Source organism: Taudactylus pleione, unplaced genomic scaffold (genome assembly GCF_031769625.1).
Source record: "Taudactylus pleione unplaced genomic scaffold, aTauple2 ptg000357l, whole genome shotgun sequence".
Taxonomy (NCBI): Eukaryota; Metazoa; Chordata; class Amphibia; order Anura; family Myobatrachidae; genus Taudactylus; species Taudactylus pleione.
In genome coordinates this window covers 192,281-213,306 of record NW_028284758.1, presented here as the reverse complement: position 1 = coordinate 213,306, position 21,026 = coordinate 192,281, and the positions used below count along the sequence as shown (strand labels likewise).

Sequence of the window (21,026 nt, the reverse complement as noted above, 5' to 3'; positions counted from 1 at the left end):
TATAATGACCTAGCGTAGGACATGGTTGTTGAGAATCCAGGTGCCCTCTTATATGACCTCTTCTCCACTCTCCAGTAGGTACGATCCGGACAGCGGCCATGATTCCGGAGCAGAAGATGCCACCATGGATATATCTCCAGCCTTCTGCTTCCTGACCATCGGCATGGGGAAGATTCTTCAGCCGCACGGGTCAATGCCAACTTCCCGGGACCCTTCTGGCTGCACCGTTCCCCTGCCCCCACGGCTGGGCATCTGTCTTGAGTATGAGAAGGGTCGAGTGTGTTACTTTGACGCGGTTTCCCACCGCAGTCTGTGGGAAGGCAGCGTGGACTGTTCCGGACCAGTCTGCCCTGCCTTCTGCTTTATCGGAGGAGGTGCCCTTCAACTGCAGGAACTGGTGTCCATCAAACACGAGCGCAAGGTGAACATTGGGGGCTTTACCAAAGCAGAGTGACCCCACATGTTCATGTAAGGAAACTTCTGGTGCCCTCATCCTACAGGGGGCACACTGCAGCCCTGTCTGTACAATCACCATGGGAATAAACTGGTGTCCATCAAACATCGCTCAAGCTATCTTCCCCAGAGCAGAGGTCCCTTGCAGGATGCTCCTCGATGGTACGAGATCTGCGCTCTCGTCTGAGACCAGTGAAGGCTTAGAGCCGAGTAGGAACAAGTAGTTCATTCTCCAGTTTGCTGCACATGGAGAATACTAAAATGATCTGGAGCAAGGAGACACCATAGATGGTGGCATTTATCTCTGTGGCTCTCTCAGGCCGATGTCTTCGTCTAAGCACCCTTACTTGTCTCCCTCCATCCGGGCTGGACCCACTGTGACCTCCCCTTCCCCAGCTCTAGTCTAGTGCACAGAACGACCGGTCACCCCAACTTTGTATGCTCTTTTCTAGGGAGAGGAAAGTCTTCCTTTTTCTACACGTGGCCCAAGCTCGGCCCACGAAACGCAAGAAAACCACTTTCTGTATATGACTGCACACACTAGCTGAGAATGCACGATACACGCATGTACACACACGCACGCACACACATGCACACAGGCATGTACATTCTGCGCTCAGATGGTGGCCCCAGGCGGTGGGGTGCATGTTCCTGTATGTGGAGGGATTAGTGCAGAGGTGCGGAGGGCCATTTTGATATATATTTAAAAATTTTTGCTGGCCTGGTGCAGACCACGCCCCCTCCGTCTGACGTCACAAGGGGCGGGGCCACAATCGCCGATGATTACAGCAATGCCTGGAGCTCCGGGGAGCTGTAATAGCAGCGGTGTGACCGTCCTAAGGGCACTCCAGGCGGTACTGCTGCATAGATTCTGGCTGCAGGGTGACATTATAGGCCCCATGCAGCCAGATGAGGCTAGCAGAAAACAGCTCAGAGGGGCAGACCAAAGGATTCCGGGGGCCTTATACAGCCCCCGGGCCTGAGGTTCCCCATCCCTGTTTAGTGAGGTGTCCATCTCTGGATTAACCCTTCATCACCAGTGTTTATGGGTGGAGAAATACAGGAAGCGCATGCGTCCGGCGCGTTATGGGAGCACTCAGGGGGTGGAGTGGGCAGTGACGTGGATGGATTGGGATCTTCCACTGCGCCACAATACGGGGCAGAGCAGGGGCCAGGAGTGAAGGAACACATGGCAGACATTGGCGGCTTGTGTAGGAAATTGAGATGATAATAATATTAATAAAGTGACACAAGTTTCATGTTTGTCTGTTTATTCTTTGCAAAGTCTGGGGGTGGCGGTGATCTGCATGGGGAGCCTGGGTCATGGGTGGGGCTATGCTCCCTGGTCACTAAATTATATGGCGATGTTCAGGACTTTCATGTAAATCTACTGGTGCCCAGTGTGCGCTGTAATGTACTGCATTACCCACGTATTCCTCTCCCTGGTGCCCGGGGTGCTCTGTACTGTATTACCCGCGTATTCCTCTCCCTGGTGCCCAGGGTGCTCTGTAATGCATTACCCGCGTATTCCTCTCCCTGATGCCCGGGGTGCTCTGTACTGTATTACCCGCGTATTCCTCACCCTGGTGCCCGGGGTGCTCTGTACTGTATTACCCGCGTATTCCTCTCCCTGGTGCCCGGGGTGCTCTGTAATGTATTACCCGCGTATTCCTCTCCCTGGTGCCCGGGGTGCTCTGTACTGTATTACCCGCGTATTCCTCTCCCTGGTGCCCAGGGTGCTCTGTAATACATTACCCGCGTATTCCTCTCCCTGGTGCCCGGGGTGCTCTGTACTGTATTACCCGCGTATTCCTCACCCTGGTGCCCGGGGTGCTCTGTAATGTATTACCCGCATATTCCTCTCCCTGGTGCCCGGGGTGCTCTGTAATGTATTACCCCCGTATTCCTCTCCCTGGTGCCCGGGGTGCTCTGTAATGTATTACCCGTGTATTCCTCTCCCTGGTGCCCAGGGTGCTCTGTAATGTATTACCCGTGTATTCCTCTCCCTGGTGCCCAGGGTGCTCTGTAATGTATTACTCCCGTATTCCTCTCCCTGGTGCCCGGGGTGCACTGTAATGAATTACTCCCGTATTCCTCTCCCTGGTGCCCGGGGTGCTCTGTAATGTATTATCCCCGTATTCCTGTCCCTGGTGCCCAGGGTGCTCTGTAATGTATTACCCGGGTATTCCTCTCCCTGGTGCCCGGGGTGCTCTATAATGTATTACCCCTGTATTCCTCTCCCTGGTGCCCGGGGTGCTCTGTAATGTATTACCCGTGTATTCCTCTCCCTGGTGCCCGGTGTGCTCTGTAATGTATTACCCCCGTATTCCTCTCCCTGGTGCCCGGGGTGCTCTGTAATGTATTACCCCTGTATTCCTCTCCCTGGTGCCCGGGGTGCTCTGTAATGTATTACCCCCGTGTTCCTCTCCCTGGTGCCCGGGGTGCTCTGTAATGTATTACCCGGGTATTCCTCTCCCTGGTGCCCGGGGTGCTCTACAATGTATTACCCCCGTATTCCTCTCCCTGGTGCCCGTGGTGCTCTATAATGTATTACCCCCGTATTCCTCTCCCTGGTGCCCGGTGTGCTCTGTAATGTATTACCCGTGTATTCCTCTCCCTGGTGCCCGGGGTGCTCTGTAATGTATTACTCCCGTATTCCTCTCCCTGGTGCCCGGGGTGCTCTATAATGTATTACCCCCGTATTCCTCTCCCTGGTGCCCGGGGTGCTCTATAATGTATTACCCCCGTATTCCTCTCCCTGGTGCCCGGTGTGCTCTGTAATGTATTACCCCCGTATTCCTCTCCCTGGTGACCGGGGTGCTCTGTAATGTATTACCCGCATATTCCTCTCCCTGGTGCCCGGGGTGCTCTGTAATGTATTACCCCCGTATTCCTCTCCCTGGTGCCCGGGGTGCTCTGTAATGTATTACCCGCGTATCCCTCTCCCTGGTGCCCAGGGTGCTCTGTAATGTATTACTCCCGTATTCCTCTCCCTGGTGCCCGGGGTGTTCTGTAATGTACTACCCGTGTATTCCTCTCCCTTGTGCCCGGGGTGCACTGTAATGTATTACTCCCGTATTCCTCTCCCTGGTGCCCGGGGTGCTCTGTAATGTATTATCCCCGTATTCCTCTCCCTGGTGCCTGGGGTGCTCTGTAATGTATTACCCGGGTATTCCTCTCCCTGGTACCCGGGGTGCTCTATAATGTATTACCCCCGTATTCCTCTCCCTGGTGCCCGGTGTGCTCTGTAATGTATTACCCCCGTATTCCTCTCCCTGGTGCCCGGGGTGCTCTGTATTGTATTACCCCTGTATTCCTCTCCCTGGTGCCCGGGGTGCTCTGTAATGTATTACCCCCGTATTCCTCTCCCTGGTGCCTGGTGTGCACTGTAATGTACTGTATTACCCGTGTATTCCTCTCCCTGGTGCCCGGTGTGCACTGTAATGTAATGTATTACCTGCATATTCCTCTCCCTGGTGCCCGGGGTGCTCTGTAATGTATTACTCCCGTATTCCTCTCCCTGGTGCCCGGGGTGCTCTATAATGTATTACCCCCGTATTCCTCTCCCTGGTGCCCGGGGTGCTCTATAATGTATTACCCCCGTATTCCTCTCCCTGGTGCCCGGGGTGCTCTGTAATGTATTACCCCCGTATTCCTCTCCCTGGTGCCCGGGGTGCTCTGTAATGTATTACCCGGGTATTCCTCTCCCTGGTGCCCGGGGTGCTCTACAATGTATTACCCCCGTATTCCTCTCCCTGGTGCCCGTGGTGCTCTATAATGTATTACCCCCGTATTCCTCTCCCTGGTGCCCGGTGTGCTCTGTAATGTATTACCCGTGTATTCCTCTCCCTGGTGCCCGGGGTGCTCTGTAATGTATTACTCCCGTATTCCTCTCCCTGGTGCCCGGGGTGCTCTATAATGTATTACCCCCGTATTCCTCTCCCTGGTGCCCGGGGTGCTCTATAATGTATTACCCCCGTATTCCTCTCCCTGGTGCCCGGTGTGCTCTGTAATGTATTACCCCCGTATTCCTCTCCCTGGTGACCGGGGTGCTCTGTAATGTATTACCCGCATATTCCTCTCCCTGGTGCCCGGGGTGCTCTGTAATGTATTACCCCCGTATTCCTCTCCCTGGTGCCCGGGGTGCTCTGTAATGTATTACCCGCGTATCCCTCTCCCTGGTGCCCAGGGTGCTCTGTAATGTATTACTCCCGTATTCCTCTCCCTGGTGCCCGGGGTGTTCTGTAATGTACTACCCGTGTATTCCTCTCCCTTGTGCCCGGGGTGCACTGTACTGTATTACTCCCGTATTCCTCTCCCTGGTGCCCGGGGTGCTCTGTAATGTATTATCCCCGTATTCCTCTCCCTGGTGCCTGGGGTGCTCTGTAATGTATTACCCGGGTATTCCTCTCCCTGGCACCCGGGGTGCTCTATAATGTATTACCCCCGTATTCCTCTCCCTGGTGCCCGGTGTGCTCTGTAATGTATTACCCCCGTATTCCTCTCCCTGGTGCCCGGGGTGCTCTGTATTGTATTACCCCTGTATTCCTCTCCCTGGTGCCCGGGGTGCTCTGTAATGTATTACCCCCGTATTCCTCTCCCTGGTGCCTGGTGTGCACTGTAATGTACTGTATTACCCGTGTATTCCTCTCCCTGGTGCCCGGTGTGCACTGTAATGTAATGTATTACCTGCATATTCCTCTCCCTGGTGCCCGGGGTGCTCTGTAATGTATTACTCCCGTATTCCTCTCCCTGGTGCCCGGGGTGCTCTATAATGTATTACCCCCGTATTCCTCTCCCTGGTGCCCGGGGTGCTCTATAATGTATTACCCCCGTATTCCTCTCCCTGGTGCCCGGGGTGCTCTGTACTGTATTACCCCCGTATTACTCTCCCTGGTGCCCGGGGTGCTTTGTAATGTATTACCCGGGTATTCCTCTCCCTGGTGCCCGGGGTGTGCTGTAATGTATTAGCCCCGTATTCCTCTCCCTGGGGCCCGGGGTGCTCTGTAAAGTATTACCCGTGTATTTCTCGCCCTGGTGCCCGGGGTGCTCTGTAATGTATTACCCGGGTATTCCTCTCCCTGGTGCCCGGGGTGCTCTGTAATGTATTACCCCCGTATTCCTCTCCCTGGTGCCCGGGGTGCTCTGTAATGTATTACCCCCGTATTCATCTCCCTGGTGCCCGGGGTGCTCTGTACTGTATTACCCGCGTATTCCTCTCCCTGGTGCCCGGGGTGCTCTGTAATGTATTACCCCTGTATTCCTCTCCCTGGTGCCAGGGGTGCTCTGTAATGTATTACCCCTGTATTCCTCTCCCTGGTGCCCGGGGTGTGCTGTAATGTATAACCCCCGTATTCCTCTCCCTGGTGCCTGGGGTGCTCTGTAATGTATTACCCCCGTATTCCTCTCCCTGGTGCCCGGGGTGCTCTGTAATGTATTACCCCCGTATTACTCTCCCTGGTGCCCGGGGTGCTCTGTAATGTATTACCCCCGTATTCCTCTCCCTGGTGCCCGGGGTGCACTGTAATGTACTGTATTACCCGCGTATTCCTCTCCCTGGTGCCCAGGGTGCTCTGTAATGTATTACCCCGTATTCCTCTCCCTGGTGCCTGGGGTGCTCTGTAATGTATTACCCCCGTATTCCTCTCCCTGGTGCCCAGGGTGCTCTGTAATGTATTACCCCCGTATTCCACTCCCTGGTGCCCGGGGTGCTCTGTAATGTATTACCCGTGTATTCCTCTCGCTGGTGCCCGGGGTGCTCTGTACTGTATTACCCGTGTATTCCTCTCCCTGGTGCCCGGGGTGCTCTGTAATGTATTACCCGTGTATTCCTCTCCCTGGTGCCCGGGGTGCTCTGTAATGTATTACTCCCGTATTCCTCTCCCTGGTGCCCGGGGTGCTCTGTAATGTATTACCCGTGTATTCCTCTCCCTGGTGCCCGGGGTGAACTGTAATGTATTTCCCCTGTATTCCTCTCCCTGGTGCCCGGGGTGCTCTGTAATGTATTACCCGTGTATTCCTCTCCCTGGTGCCCGAGGTGCTCTGTAATGTATTACCCCCGTATTCCTCTCCCTGGTGCCCGGGGTGCTCTGTAATGTATTACCCCCGTATTCCTCTCCCTGGTGCCCGGGGTGCTCTATAATGTATTACCCCCTCATTACTCTCCCTGGTGCCCGGGGTGCTCTGTAATGTATTGCCCGCGTATTCCTCTTCCTGGTGCCCGGGGTGCTCTGTAATGTATTATCCGCGTATTCCTCTTCCTGGTGCCCGGGGTGCTCTGTAATGTATTATCCCCGTGTTCCTCTCCCTGGTGCCCAGGGTGCTCTGTAATGTATTACCCGTGTATTACTCTCCCTGGTGCCCGGGGTGCTCTGTAATGTATTACCCCCGTATTCCTCTCCCTGGTGACCGGGGTGCTCTGTAATGTATTACCCCCGTATTCCTCTCCCTGGTGCCCGGGGTGCTCTGTAATGTATTACCCGCGTATCCCTCTCCCTGGTGCCCAGGGTGCTCTGTAATGTATTACTCCCGTATTCCTCTCCCTGGTGCCCGGGGTGCTCTGTAATGTATTATCCCCGTATTCCTCTCCCTGGTGCCCGGGGTGCTCTGTAATGTATTATCCCCGTATTCCTCTCCCTGGTGCCTGGGGTGCTCTGTAATGTATTACCCGGGTATTCCTCTCCCTGGTACCCGGGGTGCTCTATAATGTATTACCCCCGTATTCCTCTCCCTGGTGCCCGGTGTGCTCTGTAATGTATTACCCCCATATTCCTCTCCCTGGTGCCCGGGGTGCTCTATAATGTATTACCCCCGTATTCCTCTCCCTGGTGCCCGGTGTGCTCTGTAATGTATTACCCCCATATTCCTCTCCCTGGTGCCCGGGGTGCTCTGTATTGTATTACCCCTGTATTCCTCTCCCTGGTGCCCGGGGTGCTCTGTAATGTATTACCCCCGTATTCCTCTCCCTGGTGCCCGGTGTGCACTGTAATGTACTGTATTACCCGTGTATTCCTCTCCCTGGTGCCCGGGGTGCTCTGTAATGTATTACTCCCGTATTCCTCTCCCTGGTGCCCGGGGTGCTCTGTAATGTATTACCCCCGTATTCCTCTCCCTGGTGCCCGGGGTGCTCTATAATGTATTACCCCCGTATTCCTCTCCCTGGTGCCCGGGGTGCTCTGTACTGTATTACCCCCGTATTACTCTCCCTGGTGCCCGGGGTGCTTTGTAATGTATTACCCGGGTATTCCTCTCCCTGGTGCCCGGGGTGTGCTGTAATGTAATAGCCCCGTATTCCTCTCCCTGGTGCCCGGGGTGTGCTGTAATGTATTACCCGTGTATTCCTCTCCCTGGTGCCCGGGGTGCTCTGTAATGTATTACCCGGGTATTCCTCTCCCTGGTGCCCGGGGTGCTCTGTAATGTATTACCCCCGTATTCCTCTCCCTGGTGCCCGGGGTGCTCTGTAATGTATTACCCCCGTATTCATCTCCCTGGTGCCCGGGGTGCTCTGTACTGTATTACCCGCGTATTCCTCTCCCTGGTGCCCGGGGTGCTCTGTAATGTATTACCCCTGTATTCCTCTCCCTGGTGCCCGGGGTGCTCTGTAATGTATTACCCCTGTATTCCTCTCCCAGGTGCCCGGGGTGTGCTGTAATGTATTACCCCCGTATTCCTCTCCCTGGTGCCTGGGGTGCTCTGTAATGTATTACCCCCGTATTCCTCTCCCTGGTGCCCGGGGTGCTCTGTAATGTATTACCCCCGTATTCCTCTCCCTGGTGCCCAGGGTGCTCTGTAATGTATTACCCCCGTATTCCTCTCGCTGGTGCCCGGGGTGCTCTGTACTGTATTACCCGTGTATTCCTCTCCCTGGTGCCCGGGGTGCTCTGTAATGTATTACCCGTGTATTCCTCTCCCTGATGCCCGGGGTGCTCTGTAATGTATTACTCCCGTATTCCTCTCCCTGGTGCCCGGGGTGCTCTGTAATGTATTACCCGTGTATTCCTCTCCCTGGTGCCCGGGGTGAACTGTAATGTATTTCCCCTGTATTCCTCTCCCTGGTGCCTGGGGTGCTCTGTAATGTATTACCCGTGTATTCCTCTCCCTGGTGCCCGAGGTGCTCTGTAATGTATTACCCCCGTATTCCTCTCCCTGGTGCCCGGGGTGCTCTGTAATGTATTACCCCCGTATTCCTCTCCCTGGTGCCCGGGGTGCTCTATAATGTATTACCCCCTTATTACTCTCCCTGGTGCCCGGGGTGCTCTGTAATGTATTGCCCGCGTATTCCTCTCCCTGGTGCCCGGGGTGCTCTGTAATTTATTATCCCCGTATTCCTCTCCCTGGTGCCCGGGGTGCTCTGTAATGTATTACCCGTGTATTACTTTCCCTGGTGCCCGGGGTGCTCTGTAATGTATTACCCCCGTATTCCTCTCCCTGGTGCCCGGGGTGCTCTGTAATGTATTACCCCCATATTCCTCTCCCTGGTGCCCGGGGTGCTCTGTAATGTATTACCCCCGTATTCCTCTCCCTAGTGCCCGGGGTGCTCTGTAATGTATTACCCGTGTATTCCTCTACCTGGTGCCCGGGGTGCTCTGTAATGTATTACCCGTGTATTCCTCTACCTGGTGCCCGGGGTGCTCTGTAATGTATTACTCCCGTATTCCTCTCCCTGGTGCCCGGGGTGCTCTGTAATGTATTACACCCGTATTTCTCTCCCTGGTGCCCGGCTTGCTCTGTCATGTATTACCCCCGTATTCCTCTCCCTGGTGCCCGGGGTGCTCTGTAATGTATTACCCGTGTATTCCTCTCCCTGGTGCCCGGGGTGCTCTGTAATGTATTACCCCCGTATTCCTCTCCCTGGTGCCTGGGGTGCTCTGTAATGTATTACTCGTGTATTCCTCTCCCTGCTGCCCGGGGTGCGCTGTAATGTATTATCCCCGTATTACTCTCCCTGGTGCCCGGGGTGTGCTGTAATGTATTACCCCCATATTCCTCTCCCTGGTGCCCGGGGTGCTTTGTAATGTATTACCCGTGTATTCCTCTCCCTTGGGCCTGGGGTGCGCTGTAATGTATTATCCCCGTATTACTCTCCCTGGTGCCCGGGGTGCGCTGTAATATATTACCCCCGTATTCCTCTCCCTGGTGCCCGGGGTGCTTTGTACTGTATTCAGGGCTGCCATCAGAAATTGTGGGGCCCCAGACTGTCAAAACAGACAGGGCCCCTTACTTTGGGCGGGTGGGGGCAATTTGTCAGAGGTGGGTGTTGCTGTGAATGTGGGTGGAGCTACAGTGGAGGTATGGCATCAATGGTGGGTAAACCAGTTTAGAGAAAGGTGTGGGAGTAAGGTGAGGGTGCAGGGTGAAGGGTGCAGGGTGAGGGTGCAGGCTGAAGGTGCAGGCTGAAGGTGAAGGGTGAGAGTCCAGGCTGAGGGTACAGGGTGAGAGTGCAGGCTGAGGGTACAGGGTGAGGGTGAAGGGTGAGGGTACAGGGTGAGAGTGCAGGGTGAGAGTGCAGGCTGAGGGTGAGGGTACAGGGTGAGAGTGAAGGGTGAGGGTACAGGGTGAGGGTGAAGGGTGAGGGTACAGGGTGAGAGTGCAGGCTGAGAGTGCAGGCTGAGAGTGAAGGGTAAAGGGTGAGAGTGCAGGGTGAGGGTGCAGGGTGAGAGTGCAGGGTGAAGGGTGCAGGGTGAGAGTGCAGGCTGAGGGTGAAGGGTGAGAGTGCAGGCTGAGGGTACAGGGTGAGAGTTCAGGCTGAGGGTACAGGGTGAGAGTGCAGGCTGAGGGTGAAGGGTGAGAGTACAGGGTGAAGGGTACAGGGTGAGGGTGCAGGGTGAGAGTCCAGACTGAGGGTACAGGGTGAGAGTGCAGGCTGAGGGTGAGGGTGAAGGGTGAGGGTGCGAGTGCAGGGTGAAGGGTGAGAGTGCAGGCTGAGGGTGAAGGGTGGGGGTGCAGGCTGAGGGTGAAGGGTGAGGGTGCAGGGTGAGAGTGCAGGTTGAGGGTGAAGGGTGAGGGTGCAGTGTGAGGGTGAAGGGTACAGGGTGAGAGTGCAGGCTGAGGGTGAAGGGTGAGAGTGCAGGGTGAGGGTGAAGGGTGAGGGTGCAGGGTGAGAGTGCAGGCTGAGGGTGCAGGGTGAAGGGTACAGGGTGAGAGTGCAGGCTGAGGGTGAAGGGTGCAGGGTGAGAGTGCAGGCTGAGGGTGAAGGGTGAGAGTGCAGGCTGAGGGTACAGGGTGAGGGTGCAGGGTGAGAGTGCAGGCTGAGGGTACAGGGTGAGAGTGCAGGCTGAGGGTACAGGGTGAGAGTGCAGGCTGAGGGTGAAGGGTGAGAGTACAGGGTGAAGGGTGCAGACTGAGAGATTGAGAGCAAAGTGAAGGTGTGACAATGGGAGTCTCGGTACCTGGTATCTGTAGCAGGAATAACTGGATGGAAAGTGGGATCCCCCGCCGCCTCTCCTGCCCGAGAGGGCACTTTCTCTTAACTTCATATGGCATGGGCGTCGGCTGTAGATAGCCTCTTCCCCGTCGCTGCTGCTCCCCCTTCCCTCAGCTGCTCTCTTCCGGCCAGCCTCTCCTCACAGGCAGGTGGTTGCCATGATGCTGCTGCTGCTCCTCGTTGCTGCTTACACTCACCCCAAGTCCCAGGCAGAGAGGGGGCCCGGCCGGCAGCAGAGTGCATAAGGACTAGTGGCATTTCGATTTGGTGCCAGACGCGAGCCAATAAAACTCGCAAACTGGCAGCCAATCAGGAGCCGCCGCTGCGGGCGCTCCTGATTGGCTTCCGGTTCACCAGCTAACTCGCTGCTGGCACCAACTTCAAAATACCGCTAGTCCTTATGCACTCTGCTGCCGGCCGGGCCCCCTCTCTGCCGGGGCCCGGGACTATAGTACCGGCAGTCCCCCCCTGATGGCGGCCCTGACTGTATTACCCGTGTATTCCTCTCCCTGGTGCCCGGGGTGCTCTGTAATGTATTACCCCCGTATTCCTCTCCCTGGTGCCCTGGGTGCTCTGTAATGTATTATCCCCATATTACTCTCCCTGGTGCCCGGGGTGTGCTGTAATGTATTACTCCCGTATTCCTCTCCCTGGTGCCCGGGGTGCTCTGTAATGTATTACCCGTGTATTCCTCTCCCTGGTGCCCGGGGTGCTCTGTAATGTATTACCCGTGTATTCCTCTCCCTGGTGCCCGGGGTGCTCTGTAATGTATTACCTGTGTATTCCTCTCCCTGTGGTGCCCGGGGTGCTCTGTAATGTATTACCCCCGTATTCCTCTCCCTGGTGCCCGGGGTGCTCTGTAATGTATTACCCGTGTATTCCTCTCCCTGGTGCCCGGGGTGCTCTGTAATGTATTACTCCCGTATTCCTCTCCCTGGTGCCCGGGGTGCTCTGTAATGTATTACTCCCGTATTCCTCTCCCTGGTGCCTGGGGTGCTCTGTAATGTATTACCCCCGTATTCCTCTCCCTGGTACCCAGGGTGCGCTGTAATGTATTACCCCCGTATTCCTCTCCCTGGTGCCCGGAGTGCTCTGTAATGTATTACCCGTGTATTCGTCTCCCTGGTGCCCGGGGTGCTCTGTAATGTATTACCCCGTATTCCTCTCCCTGGTGCCCGGGGTGCTCTGTAATGTATTATCCCCGTATTCCTCTCCCTGGTGCCCGGGGTGCTCTGTTATGTATTACCCCCGTATTCCTCTCCCTGGTGCCCGGGGTGCTCTGTAATGTATTACCCCCGTATTCCTCTCCCTGGTGCCCGGGGTGCTCTGTAATGTATTATCCCCGTATTCCTCTCTCTGGTGCCCGGGGTCCTCTGTAATGTATTATCCCCGAATTCCTCTCCCTGGTGCCCGGGGTGCTCTGTAATGTATTACCCGTGTATTCCTCTCCCTGGTGCCCGGGGTGCTCTGTAATGTATTACCCGTGTATTCCTCTCCCTGGTGCCCGGGGTGCGCTGTAATGTATTATCCCCGTATTCCTCTCTCTGGTGCCCGGGGTGCTCTGTAATGTATTATCCCCGTATTACTCTCCCTGGTGCCCGGGGTTCTCTGTAATGTATTACCCCCGTATTCCTCTCCCTGGTGCCCGGGGTGCTCTGTAATGTATTACCCCTGTATTCCTCTCCCTGGTGCCCGGGGTGCTCTGTAATGTATTACTCCCGTATTCCTCTCCCTGGTGCCCGGGGTCCTCTGTAATGTATTACCTGTGTATTCCTCTCCCTGGTGCCCGGGGTGCTCTGTAATGTATTACCTGTGTATTCCTCTCCCTGTGGTGCCCGGGATGCTCTGTAATGTATTACCCCCGTATTCCTCTCCCTGGTGCCCGGGGTGCTCTGTAATGTATTACCCGTGTATTCCTCTCCCTGGTGCCCGGGGTGCTCTGTAATGTATTACCCGTGTATTCCTCTCCCTTGGGCCTGGGGTGCGCTGTAATGTATTATCCCCGTATTACTCTCCCTGGTGCCCGGGGTGCGCTGTAATGTATTACCCCCGTATTCCTCTCCCTGGTGCCCGGGGTGCTCTGTACTGTATTACCCGTGTATTCCTCTCCCTGGTGCCCGGGGTGCTCTGTAATGTATTACCCCCGTATTCCTCTCCCTGGTGCGCTGTAATGTATTACCCCCGTATTCCTCTCCCTGGTGCCTGGGGTGCTCTGTACTGTATTACCCGTGTATTCCTCTCCCTGGTGCCCGGGGTGCTCTGTACTGTATTACCCATGTATTCCTCTCCCTGGTGCCCGGGGTGCTCTGTAATGTATTACCCCCGTATTCCTCTCCCTGGTGCGCTGTAATGTATTACCCCCGTATTCCTCTCCCTGGTGCCCGGGGTGCTCTGTAATGTATTACCCCCGTATTCCTCTCCCTGGTGCCCGGGGTGCTCTGTACTATATTACCCGTGTATTCCTCTCCCTGGTGCCCGCGGCGCTCTGTACTGTATTACCCGTGTATTCCTCTCCCTGGTTCCCGGGGTGCTCTGTAATGTATTACTCCCTTATTCCTCTCCCTGGTGCCCGGGGTGCTCTGTAATGTATTACCCCCGTATTCCTCTCCCTGGTGCCCGGGGTGCTCTGTAATGTATTACCCCTGTATTCCTCCCCCTGGTGCCGGGGTGCTCTGTAATGTATTACCCCCGTATTCCTCTACCTGGTGCACGGGGTGCTCTGTACTGTATTACCCGCGTATTCCTCTCCCTGGTGCCCGGGGTGCTCTGCAATGTATTACCCGTGTATTCCTCTCCCTGGTGCCCGGGGTGCTCTGTAATGTATTACCCGTGTATTCCTCTCCCTGGTGCCCGGGGTGCTCTGTAATGTATTACCCCTGTATTCCTCTCCCTGGTGCCCGAGCTGCTCTGTAATGTATTAGCCCGTATTCCTCTCCCTGGTGCCCGGGGTGCTCTGTAATATATTACCCCCGTATTCCTCTCCCTGGTGCCCGGGGTGCTCTGTAATGTATTACCCGTGTATTCCTCTCCCTGGTGCCCGGGGTCCTCTGTAATGTACTACCCGTGTATTCCTCTACCTGGTGCCTGGGGTACTCTGTAATGTATTACTCCCGTATTCCTCTCCCTGGTGCCAGGGGTGCTCTGTAATGTATTACCCCTGTATTCCTCTCCCTGGTGCCCGGGGTGCTCTGTAATGTATTACACCCGTATTTCTCTCCCTGGTCCCCGGGGTGCTCTGTATTGTATTACCCCCGTATTCCTCTCCCTGGTGCCCGGGGTGCTCTGTAATGTATTACCCCTGTATTCCTCTCCCTGGTGCCCGGGGTACTCTGTAATGTATTACCCCCATATTCCTCTCCCTGGTGCCCGGGGTGCTCTGTTATGTATTCCCCCGTATTCCTCTCCCTGGTGCCCGGGGTGCTCTGTAATGTATTACCCCCGTATTCCTCTCCCTGGTGCCCGGGGTGTTCTGTAATGTATTACTCCCGTATTCCTCTCCCTGGTTCCCGGGGTGCTCTGTAATGTATTACCCCCGTATTCCTCTCCCTGGTGCCCGGGGTGCACTGTAATTTATTACCCCTGTATTCCTCTCCCTGGTGCCCGGGGTGCTCTGTAATGTATTACCCCTGTATTCCTCTCCCTGGTGCCCGGGGTGCTCTGTAATGTATTACCCTCGTATTCCTCACCCTGGTCCCCGGGTGCGCTGTAATGTATTATCCCCGTATTACTCTCCCTGGTGCCCGGGGTGCGCTGTAATGTATTATCCCCGTATTACTTTCCCTGGTGCCCGGGGTGCTCTATAATGTATTACCCGTGTATTCCTCTCCCTGGTGCCCGGGGTGCTCTGTAATGTATTACTCCCGTATTCCTCTCCCTGGTGCCCGGGGTGCTCTGTAATGTATTACCCCTGTATTCCTCTCCCTGGTGCCCGGGGTGCTCTGTAATGTATTACACCCGTATTTCTCTCCCTGGTGCCCGGGGTGCTCTGTAATGTATTACCCCCGTATTCCTCTCCCTGGTGCCCGGGGTGCTCTGTAATGTATTACCCGTGTATTCCTCTCCCTGGTGCCCGGGGTGCTCTGTAATGTATTACCCGTGTATTCCTCTCCCTGGTGCCCGGGGTGCTCTGTAATGTATTACCCGTGTATTCCTCTCCCTGGTGCCCGGGGTGCTCTGTAATGTATTACCCCTGTATTCCTCTCCCTGGTGCCCGGGGTGCTCTGTAATGTATTACCCCTGTATTCCTCTCCCTGGTGCCCGGGGTACTCTGTAATGTATTACCCCCATATTCCTCTCCCTGGTGCCCGGGGTGCTCTGTTATGTATTCCCCCGTATTCCTCTCCCTGGTGCCCGGGGTGCTCTGTAATGTATTACCCCCGTATTCCTCTCCCTGGTGCCCGGGGTGTTCTGTAATGTATTACTCCCGTATTCCTCTCCCTGGTTCCCGGGGTGCTCTGTAATGTATTACCCGTATATCTCTCCCTGGTGCCCGGGGTGCACTGTAATTTATTACCCCTGTATTCCTCTCCCTGGTGCCCGGGGTGCTCTGTAATGTATTACCCCTGTACTCCTCTCCCTGGTGCCCGGGGTGCTCTGTAATGTATTACCCTCGTATTCCTCACCCTGGTCCCCAGGTGCGCTGTAATGTATTATCCCCGTATTACTCTCCCTGGTGCCCGGGGTGCGCTGTAATGTATTATCCCCGTATTACTTTCCCTGGTGCCCGGGGTGCTCTATAATGTATTACCCCTGTATTCCTCTCCCTGGTACCCGGGGTGCTCTGTAATGTATTACTCCCGTATTCCTCTCCCTGGTGCCCGGGGTGCTCTGTAATGTATTACCCCTGTATTCCTCACCCTGGTGCCCGGGGTGCTCTGTAATGTATTACACCCGTATTTCTCTCCCTGGTGCCCGGGGTGCTCTGTAATGTATTACCCCCGTATTCCTCTCCCTGGTGCCCGGGGTGCTCTGTAATGTATTACCCGTGTATTCCTCTCCCTGGTGCCCGGGGTGCTCTGTAATGTATTACCCGTGTATTCCTCTCCCTGGTGCCCGGGGTGCTCTGTAATGTATTACCCGTGTATTCCTCTCCCTGGTGCCCGGGGTGCTCTGTAATGTTTTACCCGTGTATTCCTCTCCCTGGTGCCCGGGGTGCTCTGTAATGTATTACCTCCCTATTCCTCTCCCTGGTGCCCGGGGTGCTCTGTAATGTATTACCCCCATATTCCTCTCCCTGGTGTCCGGGGTGCTCTGTAATGTATTACCCCCGTATTCCTCTCCCTAGTGCCCGGGGTGCTCTCTAATGTATTACCCGTGTATTCCTCTACCTGGTGCCCGGGGTGCTCTGTAATGTATTACCCGTGTATTCCTCTACCTGGTGCCCGGGGTGCTCTGTAATGTATTACTTCCGTATTCCTCTCCCTGGTGCCCGGGGTGCTCTGTAATGTATTACCCCTGTATTCCTCTCCCTGGTGCCCGGGGTGCTCTGTAATGTATTACGCCCGTATTTCTCTCCCTGGTGCCCGGGGTGCTCTGTAATGTATTACCCCCGTATTCCTCTCCCTGGTGCCCTGGTTGCTCTGTAATGTATTACTCCCGTATTCCTCTCCCTGGTGCCCGGGGTGCTCTGTAATGTATTACCCGTGTATTCCTCTCCCTGGTGCCCGGGGTGCTCTGTAATGTATTACCCGTGTATTCCTCTCCCTGGTGCCCGGGGTGCTCTGTAATGTATTACCCCCGTATTCCTCTCCCTGGTGCCCGGGGTGCTCTGTAATGTATTACTCCCATATTCCTCTCCCTGGTTCCCGGGGTGTACTGTAATGTATTGTATTCCCCATGTATTCCTCTCCCTGGTGCCCGGGGTGCGCTGTAATGTATTACCCCCGTATTCCTCTCCCTGGTGCCCGGGGTGCTCTGTAATGTATTACCCCCGTATTCCTCTCCCTGGTGCCCGGGGTGCTCTGTAATGTAGTACCCCCGTATTCCTCTCCTTGGTGCCCGGGGTGCTCTGTAATGTATTACCCGCATATTCCTCTCCCTGGTGCCCGGGGTGCTCTGTAATGTATTACTCCCGTATTCCTCTCCCTGGTGCCCGGGGTGCGCTGTAATGTATTACCCGTGTATTCCTCTCCCTGGTGCCCGGGGTACTCTGTAATGTATTACCCCTGTATTCCTCTCCCTGGTGCCCGGGGTGCTCTGTAATGTATTACCCCCGTATTCCTCTCCCTGGTGCCCGGGGTGCTCTGTAATGTATTACCCCCGTATTCCTCTCCCTGGTGCCCGGGGTGCTCTGTTATGTATTACCCCCGTATTCCTCTCCCTGGTGCCCGGGGTGCTCTGTAATGTATTACCCCCGTATTCCTCTCCCTGGTGCCCGGGGTGTTCTGTAATGTATTACTCCCGTATTCCTCTGCCTGGTGCCCGGGGTGCACTGTAATTTATTACCCCTGTATTCCTCTTCCTGGTGCCCGGGGTGCTCTGTAATGTATTACCCCTGTATTCCTCTCCCTGGTGCCCGGGGTGCGCTGTAATGTATTATCCCCGTATTACTCTCCCTGGTGCCCGGGGTGCGCTGTAATGTATTATCCCCGTATTCCTCTCCCTGGTGCCCGGGGTGCACTGTAATTTATTACCCCTGTATTCCTCTTCCTGGTGCCCGGGGTGCTCTGTAATGTATTACCCCCGTATTCCTCACCCTGGTGCCCGGGGTGCGCTGTAATGTATTATCCCCGTATTACTCTCCCTGGTGCCCGGGGTGCGCTGTAATGTATTATCCCCGTATTACTCTCCCTGGTGCCCGGGGTGCTCTGTAATGTATTACCCGTGTATTCCTCTCCCTGGTGCCCGGTGTGCTCTGTAATGTATTACCCCCGTATTCCTCTCCCTGGTGCCCGGGGTGCTCTGTAATGTATTACCCGTGTATTCCTCTCCCTGGTGCCCGGGGTGCTCTGTAATGTATTACCCCTGTATTCCTCTCCCTGGTGCCCGGGGTGCTCTGTAATGTATTTCTCCCGTATTCCTCTCCCTGGTGCCCGGGGTGCTCTGTAATGTATTACCCCTGTATTCCTCTCCCTGGTGCCCGGGGTGCTCTGTAATGTATTACTCCCGTATTCCTCTCCCTGGTGCCCGGGGTGCACTGTAATTTATTACCCCTGTATTCCTCTCCCTGGTGCCCGGGGTGCTCTGTAATGTATTACCCCTGTATTCCTCTCCCTGGTGCCCGGGGTGCTCTGTAATGTATTACCCTCGTATTCCTCACCCTGGTCCCCGGGGTGCGCTGTAATGTATTATCCCCGTATTACTCTCCCTGGTGCCCGGGGTGCGCTGTAATATATTATCCCCGTATTACTCTGCCTGGTGCCCGGGGTGCTCTATAATGTATTACCCGTGTATTCCTCTCCCTGGTGCCCGGGGTGCTCTGTAATGTATTACTCCCGTATTCCTCTCCCTGGTGCCCGGGGTGCTCTGTAATGTATTACCCCTGTATTCCTCTCCCTTGTGCCCGGGGTGCTCTGTAATGTATTAAACCCGTATTTCTCTCCCTGGTGCCCGGGGTGCTCTGTAATGTATTACCCCCGTATTCCTCTCCCTGGTGCCCGGGGTGCTCTGTAATGTATTACTCCCGTATTCCTCTCCCTGGTGCCCGGGGTGCTCTGTAATGTATTACCCGTGTATTCCTCTCCCTGGTGCCCGGGGTGCTCTGTAATGTATTACCCGTGTATTCCTCTCCCTGGTGCCCGGGGTGCTCTGCAATGTATTACCCCCGTATTCCTCTCCCTGGTGCCCGGGGTGCTCTGTAATGTTTTACCCGTGTATTCCTCTCCCTGGTGCCCGGGGTGCTCTGTAACGTATTACCTCCCTATTCTTCTCCCTGGTGCCCGGGGTGCTCTGTAATGTATTACTCCCATATTCCTCTCCCTGGTGTCCGGGGTGCTCTGTAATGTATTACCCCCGTATTCCTCTCCCTAGTGCCCGGGGTGCTCTCTAATGTATTACCCGTGTATTCCTCTACCTGGTGCCCGGGGTGCTCTGTAATGTATTACCCGTGTATTCCTCTACCTGGTGCCTGGGGTGCTCTGTAATGTATTACTTCCGTATTCCTCTCCCTGGTGCCCGGGGTGCTCTGTAATGTATTACCCCTGTATTCCTCTCCCTGGTGCCCGGGGTGCTCTGTAATGTATTACATCCGTATTTCTCTCCCTGGTGCCCGGGGTGCTCTGTAATGTATTACCCCCGTATTCCTCTCCCTGGTGCCCTGGGTGCTCTGTAATGTATTACTCCCGTATTCCTCTCCCTGGTGCCCGGGGTGCTCTGTAATGTATTACCCGTGTATTCCTCTCCCTGGTGCCCGGGGTGCTCTGTAATGTATTACCCGTGTATTCCTCTCCCTGGTGCCCGGGGTGCTCTGTAATGTATTACCCCCGTATTCCTCTCCCTGGTGCCCGGGGTGCTCTGTAATGTATTACTCCCATATTCCTCTCCCTGGTGCCCGGGGTGTACTGTAATGTATTGTATTCCCCATGTATTCCTCTCCCTGGTGCCCGGGGTGCGCTGTAATGTATTACCCCCGTATTCCTCTCCCTGGTGCCCGGGGTGCTCTGTAATGTATTACCCCCGTATTCCTCTCCCTGGTGCCCGGGGTGCTCTGTAATGTAGTACCCCCGTATTCCTCTCCTTGGTGCCCGGGGTGCTCTGTAATGTATTACCCGCATATTCCTCTCCCTGGTGCCCGGGGTGCTCTGTAATGTATTACTCCCGTATTCCTCTCCCTGGTGCCCGGGGTGCGCTGTAATGTATTACCCGTGTATTCCTCTCCCTGGTGCCCGGGGTACTCTGTAATGTATTACCCCTGTATTCCTCTCCCTGGTGCCCGGGGTGCTCTGTTATGTATTACCCCCGTATTCCTCTCCCTGGTGCCCGGGGTGCTCTGTAATGTATTACCCCCGTATTCCTCTCCCTGGTGCCCGGGGTGTTCTGTAATGTATTACTCCCGTATTCCTCTGCCTGGTGCCCGGGGTGCACTGTAATTTATTACCCCTGTATTCCTCTTCCTGGTGCCCGGGGTGCTCTGTAATGTATTACCCCTGTATTCCTCTCCCTGGTGCCCGGGGTGCGCTGTAATGTATTATCCCCGTATTACTCTCCCTGGTGCCCGGGGTGCGCTGTAATGTTTTATCCCCGTATTCCTCTCCCTGGTGCCCGGGGTGCACTGTAATTTATTACCCCTGTATTCCTCTTCCTGGTGCCCGGGGTGCTCTGTAATGTATTACCCCCGTATTCCTCACCCTGGTGCCCGGGGTGCGCTGTAATGTATTATCCCCGTATTACTCTCCCTGGTGCCCGGGGTGCGCTGTAATGTATTATCCCCGTATTACTCTCCCTGGTGCCCGGGGTGCTCTGTAATGTATTACCCGTGTATTCCTCTCCCTGGTGCCCGGTGTGCTCTGTAATGTATTACCCCCGTATTCCTCTCCCTGGTGCCCGGGGTGCTCTGTAATGTATTACCCGTGTATTCCTCTCCCTGGTGCCCGGGGTGCTCTGTAATGTATTACCCCTGTATTCCTCTCTCTGGTGCCCGGGGTGCTCTGTAATGTATTTCTCCCGTATTCCTCTCCCTGGTGCCCGGGGTGCTCTGTAATGTATTACCCCTGTATTCCTCTCCCTGGTGCCCGGGGTGCTCTGTAATGTATTACTCCCGTATTCCTCTCCCTGGTGCCCGGGGTGCACTGTAATTTATTACCCCTGTATTCCTCTCCCTGGTGCCCGGGGTGCTCTGTAATGTATTACCCCTGTATTCCTCTCCCTGGTGCCCGGGGTGCTCTGTAATGTATTACCCTCGTATTCCTCACCCTGGTCCCCGGGGTGCGCTGTAATGTATTATCCCCGTATTACTCTCCCTGGTGCCCGGGGTGCGCTGTAATATATTATCCCCGTATTACTCTGCCTGGTGCCCGGGGTGCTCTATAATGTATTACCCGTGTATTCCTCTCCCTGGTGCCCGGGGTGCTCTGTAATGTATTACTCCCGTATTCCTCTCCCTGGTGCCCGGGGTGCTCTGTAATGTATTACCCCTGTATTCCTCTCCCTGGTGCCCGGGGTGCTCTGTAATGTATTACACCCGTATTTCTCTCCCTGGTGCCCGGGGTGCTCT

General features: G+C 55.5%; 1 protein-coding gene across 2 annotated transcripts in view; it reads left to right on the top strand.

The window, feature by feature from the left end:
- TRIM46 (tripartite motif containing 46) overlaps positions 1-1,696 on the top strand; it is a 33,018-nt gene extending 31,322 nt beyond the window's left edge. The window contains exon 6 of one of the 2 annotated variants that reach the window (XM_088444363.1): positions 79-1,696. In XM_088444363.1, coding sequence (XP_088300489.1) covers positions 79-454 — 376 coding nt within the window. In that variant the 3' untranslated portion in view covers positions 455-1,696. Of the gene's footprint in view, positions 1-75 lie in introns of both variants that reach the window. The other variant, XM_088444362.1, reaches the window with a different exon arrangement.
- The last annotated feature ends 19,330 nt before the right edge of the window (positions 1,697-21,026 follow it).